At 35.9% G+C, this 9,838-nt stretch overlaps 1 protein-coding gene across 1 annotated transcript; it reads right to left on the bottom strand.

Moving 5' to 3' along the window:
• Window positions 1-5,327: 5,327 nt before the first annotated feature.
• LOC145738430 (uncharacterized) lies at window positions 5,328-9,624 on the bottom strand. Its single transcript, XM_081993247.1, has 3 exons — window positions 9,600-9,624; window positions 6,248-7,930; window positions 5,328-5,341 (listed from the first exon to the last, which is right to left on the bottom strand). Exons 1-3 carry the CDS (start codon window positions 9,622-9,624, stop codon window positions 5,328-5,330), a joined length of 1,722 nt encoding a protein of 573 aa, XP_081849373.1.
• Window positions 9,625-9,838: the final 214 nt, after the last annotated feature.

Here is a 9,838-nt window from a genome sequence, read left to right as displayed (position 1 = left end):
TTTGTGTCCTCCTTGTGTTGTCTATCCTTATGTAAAGCCCCCAAGGGTTATAGCAGAAAGTATGCCACCAGAGTGGATTCTTGGAAAATCAGAGACTGGTTGGATGAAATCAGAAGTTTTTTTTGAATATATTGCAAATGGATTTAATAAATGGATTTTAACTCATAAAATTAAAAAACCAGTATTATTTCGTTGACGGGCACCGTTCACACATGTCCATAGCGCTAAGTAAATTTTGTGATGAAAATGATATCATCCTGTATGCTTTACCGCCCAATGCTACTCATATTATGCAACCTGCAGATGTAGCAGTGTTCAAACCATTAAAAGAATATTGGCGCCAGGCTGCAAGAAAATGGCAAAACGAAAATACAAAGATCTTTCAAAAGCTGATTTTGCTCCAGTTTTTAAAGAAGCATTCTTTCATCCCAATATTTCGGATCATATTAAAGATGGATTTGAGCGTTGCGGACTATTTCCATACAATCCAGAAGCAGTGGATTACAGCAAATGTGTCCAAAATACCTTAGAAACCCATATTTCTGACGACAATCAAGAGCTGTTGTCAATTTCTGACTTTCAAAGCACTCAAAAGAGCTTTAGTTAAATGGAGGCAAAGTTGCGCATTTTATTGCTAAATAATTTGGTAAAAAAAAAAATTCAAAAAAGTTTCATTACATCCGGAGATATCCGACAAAAACCGGAAAAGTCAAATTTCTATTTTATTTTTTTACCACTTTAATCAATGGCACCTTCTGGAGGCACGTTTTCTTCAAGAAAATAGTTTTAGTTTTCAGCTCGTTCGCTTCGGTCGAGCATAAAGAGCGGACGTGTTTTCGAGTATAATCTATAATAGTGTTCGAAGCGATAAACTAAATAATAACAAAGACTTATCTGGGCAAGGCCGTGCGGAAAAAATATAAATAAACAATACAGGTGCAATAAAACATATGTGAAAATAGATCAACTTTAATAAAGAGATTGGCCAAAAATGGCTAATCTCCAAAATCATACATCTGGGCCAACAACACTGCAACAGATTCAATATCAACAAGGAGCGCTTCCATTAACGCAGCCAGTGGTAACCCCTCATTCAATAGGCCAACATCAACCAATATTATCTCAACCTGTTCAACCTTCAACTTCAACTCTTATACAACAGATTCAATCAGACTGGACTACTGTACATAACAAGAAACGCTTAAGAAGTCCCGAAGTAGCGCTATCTAGAAAACAAACAAGACTAAGCGACTATTGGCTTCAAAAACCAATAGAAACCAACAATAAATTTAGCAATTTATCAGAAGATGGTGATGAAGAAAACAAAGATACAACTGAATTAAACAACGCCCCAAAACCACCACCTGTAACTGTTTATAATGTAGGTGTAATTCAACACATTCACGAACTTCTTAAAAAAATAACCAACAGCAAATACACCGTTAAGACGACTGGGTATGAAACAATAAAAATTCAAGTCTTTGATATCGAACAATTTAAAAATTTAATCAAAGAACTGGACTCTAAAAAAACAGAATATCACACATTTAGGCCAAAAAGTGAAAAAACATTTCGGTTTGTTTTAAGAGGACTGCATCATGCCACAGACACCGAAGACATAAAAGCAAGTTTTGCCGATCAAGGACATGAAGTAGTAAATGTACACAATATTAGACACCGCACCACAAAAGACCCGCTACCAATGTTTTATGTTGACATAAAACCAAAAGAAAATAATAAAGAAGTGTATAACATTGACAAACTGGGCAACAACATTATCAAATGCGAACCTCCACACACAAAAAGAATAGTTCCTCAATGTATAAGATGCCAATCTTATGGTCATACTAAAACGTATTGCAGGAAACTCGCTCAATGTGTCAAATGTGCAGGCCAACACGAAACCAAAAATTGTACTCGCAAAACGCGCGACGACAAAGTGAAATGCGCTAACTGTGGTGGCGATCATCCCTCCAACTATAGAGGATGCCTAATACACAAACAGCTACAACAAAAACTATATCCGATTTTAAGAAAAAACAGAAATCTAGGACACCACACTCAAATAGAATCAAGTCTGCAAAACCAACCTGAAAAATCCTATGCCCAAGTAGTCAACGGTGATCAAAGACAAAATGAACAAGAAGTGCCAACAAATCATTTACCTGTAAATAGTATCACTAAACTCGAAGAAATGATGAGTAAATTAATGGAACAAATGAGCACCATGCTTAACTTACTTACTGTCGTTGTAAGTAAACTAGCTTAATGGATATATTAAAGTTTAAAATTGCTATCTGGAATGCCAATGGCCTTCAGCAACACGCCCAAGAAATAAAAACATTTTTAAATAGTGAAAACATAGACATTATGATGATATCTGAAACACACTTTACAGACAAACACTATACACCCAAGCAATAAGGCACATGGAGGCACTGCAATCATTATACGAAATAATATTCAACACTATGAGAGTGAAAAATTTTCCAAGGACTATCTGCAAGCCACTACTGTGGCTATTGACGGAAAACATGGGCCAATTTCTATGTCTGCTGTATACTGTCCACCTAAACACCTTAACAAAAAAGAAGATTTCGAAGCCTTTTTCCAAACGTTAGGAAATAAATTTTTTGCAGGAGGGGACTACAATGCAAAACACCCAGAATGGGGCTCAAGACTGACAACTTCAAAAGGAAGAGAACTTTTTAAAGCCATAAAAACTAATAACCTACAATGTTTGTCTACTGGTGAACCAACATACTGGCCATCTGACACCCATAAAATACCAGATGTTATAGACTTCTGTGTCACAAAAGGAGTCGACGCCAAAAAATGTAATGTAGAAAGTTGTTTTGACCTATCTTCTGATCACTCCATAATTATCTTAACAGTTCACACAGAAATATTAAACAAAGAAAGGCAACCGTTTTTGCATAGCTCTCAAACAAATTGGGACGCGTTTAGAAGTAATCTGAATCGCCTCATTTCTTTGGACGTGCCACTAAAAAGTAAAATAGACATAGAAGACGCTGTATTAAATTTAACACAAAATATACAAACAGCCTCATGGACTGCAACTCCACCAGTTACAACACGTTTAATTAATGGTAAAATCCCAACAATAATTAGAGACAAGCTTGCAGAAAAAAGAAAACTAAGGAAGCAATTGCAATATAACAGAACAGAAATCAATAAAAGAAAATTAAATAGAGCTACCAAGGAACTCAAAAATCTTATTCAGGAAAACCGGAACCAGGAATTCCAAAAGTATTTAGAAAATCTGACACCAACAGAAGCTACAGAATATTCACTCTGGAAAGCAACTAAAAGGTTAAAAAGACCACAACAACACAATACTCCTTTAAAAAACGACAACAATACATGGGCGCGAAGTGATAAAGATAAAGCCGAGACTTATGCAAAACATTTAAAAAATGTTTTTACACCACATCCTTCTCAACTATCTCCTAACGAAGAGAAAGATATAACTGACCTTCTAAATGGTCCCTGTGCAGCCGAACATGTGCGTCATCGGAAGTTCAAGATCGCTGACATAAAGCAAACAATTATGAACGAAATTAATACACAGAAAGCACCTGGTTTTGACCTAATATCTGGAAAAGTTTTACAAGAGTTGCCCGAAAATTGTTTTAAACTAATAACTTATATATTTAATGCCATATTGCGACTCAATCACGTTCCTTCCGCCTGGAAAGTTGCCCAAATCATCATGATAACTAAACCAGGAGGAAGTTTCGTCATACAGGCCCATAAGTTTACTACCGATGCTTTCTAAAGTCTTCGAAAAATTATTTGCCAAAAGACTAAACACTGTAATAGAAGAAAGAAAAATTATTCCAAATCACCAGTTCGGATTTCGTAACAAGCATGTAACAATAGAACAAGTACATCGTGTGGTATGTCATATCAACAGAGATCTAAACGCGAAACGGTACTGTTCCGCTGCGTTTCTTGATATATCACAGGCTTTTGACAAAGTGTGGCATACTGGGCTGCAGATAAAAATAAAGAAACTATTTCCTCATTGTTACTATCTGCTCTTAGAATCTTATTTATCGGAGAGGCACTTTCAAGTCAAGCATGGCAACGAATACACCAAGTTATATCCCATACATTCTGGTGTTCCCCAAGGTAGCGTGCTCGGCCCGATACTATATTTATTATACACTGCGGACCTACCCACAACAAGGACGACTTCGGTGGCGACATACGCTGACGACACTGTTGTCTTGGCCTCCCATACGGATCCTGTATCTGCTTCAAGAAACCTCCAACTGAACCTTAACAAGTTGCAAATCAGGCTAAAAAAAAGGCGCATAAAAGCCAACGAAACAAAGTCTGTTCATGTCACATATACTCTACGGAAAGAAACCTGTCCGCCAGTAAAAATCAATAACTGTCAGCTCCCACAAGCAGAAGAAGCTAAGTATCTTGGCATGCACATAGACAGGCGTCTTACATGGAAAAAACATATATTCACAAAACGCAAACAACTAGGATTGAAACTGAGTCAGATGTACTGGTTGATAGGCCGCAAATCGAAACTCTCTTTGGACAACAAACTGTGGCTCTACCAATCCATTCTTAAGCCCATCTGGACTTATGGTATTCAGTTATGGGGTACAGCTAGTGACTCTAACATCGCTATACTTCAGAGGTTCCAGAACAAAGTATTGCGTATGATTGTTGATGCGCCTTTCTACATTTCCAACGAAATAATATTACACGACATTCCAATGGAGTCCGTATTGGCAACTGTCCAACGATACAGTGTGAGATACAGCGAGAGACTGTCAGTGCATCCCAACGCATTAGCTAGACAAATAAAATCGGGCGAGGCTAGGGAACAGCGCAGGCTGAAGCGTCTGCTGCCATCTGATCTGTCCAAACGGGTGGTCAATCAACAATAAGTGTAATACTAAGACTATAGTGTACTCAAATAGTTTAATTAGTTAATTAGTTTTAAACATAGTTAGGTTGTAGCAATTGAATCTATTTATAAAGAGATCACTCACTGGAGTGAAACTCTACATGTCATTCATTAACTTTGTCAAATGTAAAGCTCTTTGCCTTATTGGCAGATTGCTGATGTCTCTAGGAGTAATAAAAAAAAAAAAGTTTCGACGGTGGAGCAGTGAAGTTTAAAAAGTGAAATAATTGTGGAATTGTAGTAGTGTTTTTGGTAGCTGAATTAATTATTGTACGGACTGTTTTGAAGTGTAAAATAAATTTATTTCTTGTTGAGTTAAATTGACTTTGTGTAAACCCACGGAAAAACCACAACAATATAATTTTCACACCGTTCATGGAAAATTAACTAAGAAATAAATTCAAATCATTAGAACATTAATAAAAAAACGAGTCTTAAAATTACTATTAAAATTTTACCCAAAACGAGATAAGATCGGCCGATCAATGAACTCGTACACAAAACACCTTAACTAGGGCCTATTTATCGCTAAAAGTATAAATATGGGTCAATCTTGACCAACATATGGTTTTTACTTTCAGAATGGAATGCGTTTAAAGCTGATAAGCGAAATTTGGCAAATTTTAGGGCATTGCCCCGGACGCATATTCATATCGAGCGTCAACTATTGCACGACGAGAAAAGCCGAACGCATTGTATCTATCGAGCGTGTTAGATTGCATGCTCTCTGCGATAGTGCACGCTCGTTATGTAAGGACTCCGCGCATTGAATACGATTATTTTACTTTTACGGAAGCAAGTATAAATTATATTGACAAGTAACTTTTCAATATTAAACAGCAGATTTATTACACATATTTAAATACAAACATCTTAGGTATAACAACAGTCATTTAGAAAATTTATTTTCTCCTAGTCCTACATTATTTTCAACACAAGTTTTTAATGAGTGAGGTGCCTTTGATTTTCCCGCTGATAATCCTTTTACTTTTCTTCCAGCTTGAATTTTTCTTCTGCCGTTAATTACTACTTTTCTTCTCGACACAGAAGTTGGCTGTATTGGTATCTTCTTTCCTTTTCTGATAGCAGAATGAACTTTTAATGAAGGTGTCCCACAATTTTGGAAAGAAGTTATTAGGCCAGACATAAGTGTAGAAGGGTTCTTTATGTTTCTGTCGTAATTGCTAATAATTCGCTCTATAGCTGGCGAGAAGCCATCAGGATCATCTTTTAAATTATTTCGTACATCGCTATCCAATTTATTAATAAAAGTGCTCCATTTTGTTTCAATACTGTCTAAATTTGCTTCGGCAATAGTCGAATTTTCATCATTGTTTACTCCCGGAAATTGAATATTCTGCTCACACAAATTATTGTCAACATCGTGATTTTTTTCCCCTACTTGCACGGATTTTTTAAATTTCTTTTTGTTAGCTCTCCCAACACATTCGTTTAACTGTAAAGGTAGTAAGAGATGCTCAGTAGGCTCTACTCCGGTTGCAATTTTGTAAATAAGTATTTTACTTCCTTCGGATAAAACGTTACAAGCATTAGTTATATTGTAGTGTTTAATAATAGCAGATTGGTGTTTACATATTTTGCCTGTAATTCCTTGAGGGCAAGTACATATATTGGAATTCATATCAACAAAATATTTAGTTGAACTATCTTTTGAGCTCGTAACATGATATTGCATTTCTTCTAATTCCGATATTTGATCGGGCAAAACATCTCCACTATGTGGTGATAATCGATTTATTGTGCACCTATTTAATTTATTCATGACTAAATCTAATAGTCTTTGTTTATAGTATCCCTCGAAACTGGTGACAACAAAGTCAGCCAGCTGTGTTAAGTTATAGGCCTTAGTTCTTTCAAGCGAGATATCTTTGAATAGCCTAAACATGACCTCAATATAATTATTAGTTTCTGAGCCTCTTATCATCAAATGCTGTCTAAAGAATAAACACCAGGACTCTATACTGTTAGTTATCATGTTCTGTATATAGTTTTTGTATTGAGGATATTTATGGGACATAGCAGAGTTATGAAATTGTTCTATGTTTCTCTCCATTTCATCTTTTGTTTTAGATAATAAAATGTTTCTAAACAAATGATATAATGTTTGCCTATCTGCTTTTTCAATTTTATTTTTTGTTAAGCTTAACCATTTCCACACTGCTTTTAATACATGAAAGGAACATAAAAGTAAAACGGAATTCGGCCAGTGCTTCTTTAATATATTGCGCTCCACCATATCGTCGTCTGTCATTATTACAGAAGGATAGATTTTTGTTGGAAAAATGTCCCATAAGTTCTGCACGGCAATGTCGAAAACTTCACTCTTCTGAGAACTAGTTATAGCGCATCCGAGAGGGATTCCTCCAGCTGGAGACTGCGTGGCAAAAAAATATAATTTATGATTTTGGACATCACAATTACTAGTGGCGTCGACGAATAAAATTTCGGACGTTTGTTTTAATTCACATGCAGCTCGCTGCATTATAGGGGTGCATAAAGAAACGGTGTAATGCTCACTGACACGGCCAATTTTATACAATACCCCATTTACTTTACTTAAATTATCTTCTAACTGAGAAAACATCTGATCACCAGATCTAGCACCGTAATGATTTTTAAAATTGGCATTCCAAAGATTCGAAAAATCGGATTTTTTGGGAAAATAATATCGATCAGCTACATAATTTTCGTACTGGTCACCAAGCTCTTCCATTTTTTGTAAACAAAAAGTATTGTACGCCGAAGCCACAGAATGCCCCTTTCCGAATAGATTTAAAATAGCCTGCTTGGTTTCCTCTCCTACGGGTCTATTAATTAAGGCAGCAGCACTATCTATGGTATGATTATGATCGTTTTTGAAAGTTATCATACAGGGCCAATCTGGAATTAAATCATCCTTTTCTTTAGCTCTCGAATTTTTAGGAGGCTGTCGTTTAATTATGATTATCAACTCAGCTGGACAATTCAAATTCTTAGAACTATGCGCTCTTTGTCTTGGAAGGTTTGATTGGTTTATTTTAGTTTTAAATTGGCAATGATATATTCGTTTAAAAACATATTTCTTCGATTTTATCGCAGGTGTTATGACTGTGCGTGTAATATACCATGTATTTCTTGTACATATTTGTAAATCTTTAACCCATTTCTGAAAAAAAAAAGAAAAAGTAAGTTTCCCGCTGGAAAAAACGGTTTTGAACGTTCCGTACGTTGTACGTGCTGTCAATAAGACGCGATTTCTCTTGCGACTCGTGTTAGTATTACGATGGTATTCGATAATGACCTTTATAGAAAAAACCACGTTTTTGTAAGTCTCGTTTGGCACTTCGAAAAAGCAGAAAGCTGTAATCGTAATCACGTCATTTATAATTCACGTCACGCTTTTGCGATACTTTGGGTAGCAGTCGTGATCAGTAATTTTTAAATATCAGTGATTAAATCACAGTTAAAAAACAGCCAAGCAGGACAAGATGTTTTGTCCGCCGTTGCCAACTTGGAGAACTGGTCAGATTTTGTTTAATTACTATATGTGATCAATCACTTGGTTAGCATAATTTCACCTAGCATTTCTGTTAATTTCATTTAAAAAATAACGATTGCTAATTCAGCACAATAAATACGACAGTTACTATTTTTAAAAATCATGCATCATATGAATCAATATCTTTACTTGTACTTCATCACTACTCTGAAATTTTGTTCGAATTTCACTATCAGAGACGTTATAATAATTATAATTATCGGGTACATTCATGTTCATAATTTTGTCCGCACAGCAGCCTTTGGAGTACAATGTGTGATTACTTCTAACGAGCGTCTGGAAATGAACTGAAATGCGATAACGAACGCTTGATATAGATCACTACTCGGCAGCTTTCGGGTTCTCTCGGACTTGCTATACCTTACGCTCGATATGAATATGCGCCCCGGACTGTTATAATGACACACAAAACCAGCTTCTTTTTAATTACTTATTTCTACTCACTTAAATCTGAGTGCCAGACAAAATCTTCTTTTCTCTCAAAAAGTCCTTTTCACAAGAGAAACGTCTTTGCAGGCAAAAATTTGTTCACGTTTTTCGTCCTAGGGACCGGCAGAGAGAGAGAGATCTCTCAGAGAAAAAAAAAACAAATTCCCGTCATTTCGCACCAGGAACTTTTAAAAATTTTCAAATTGGTCCTAAAGGGTAGGCAAGCCGAGACCGATATCGTATTTCACAAAGATAAGTCATTACGGGCCCTATAAACGTACCAAAGGGCGTTTTGCCATTATCGATTATTATTAATAAGGGTAGTGTTCTTGAAAGCGCTTATATAGAGATGTGGCAACGTTGCAAAACCTCATATACTCGGTGCGTAAAAAAAGCTGTCTAATTTATGGTGTTAAAATTCTCTATTTACTAGATCGGCGGATGTTAAGTAGTTTTGTTGAAACATAAATATAAAAGCAGAATGCTGGAAATAAAGGTATGCAAACATGTTGTTCTAAAGGGCTGTGGATAGTGAAAGAAACAAGTAACTTCTCACAATGTTTATTTATCACCTTTTCAATGGAAAAAAAATAAGTCCGCGGCCACTGACCGATCATGGCTCCGGCTTGCTGCCTTCACACCAGTGTGTAATCTTACCTGGGCTAGCAGCCGTTGTATCCATTATACTTATGCATATCAAAAAATATACATTTCCTTGATTTTAGTGAATCATCTTTGTCAATTATTAGATTATTGTAATATAAATTAAAAAAACTACAATTATTTTAAGCTGCATGCTGCATGGCCATTTTTTGACATAATAGAGAGATATGGTAGAAAACTTTAGTGACTGATTTTTAATAACTCCATGCTGTAACAGTACAAAAGGTCAGGCA

Source organism: Ips typographus, linkage group LG15, assembly GCF_016097725.1.
Source record: "Ips typographus isolate SLU linkage group LG15, UJ_Ityp_2.0, whole genome shotgun sequence".
In the NCBI taxonomy this organism is placed as follows: domain Eukaryota; kingdom Metazoa; phylum Arthropoda; class Insecta; order Coleoptera; family Curculionidae; genus Ips; species Ips typographus.
The sequence above is the reverse complement of the archived record's forward strand: the minus strand, read 5'-3'. Positions and strand labels throughout refer to the sequence as shown.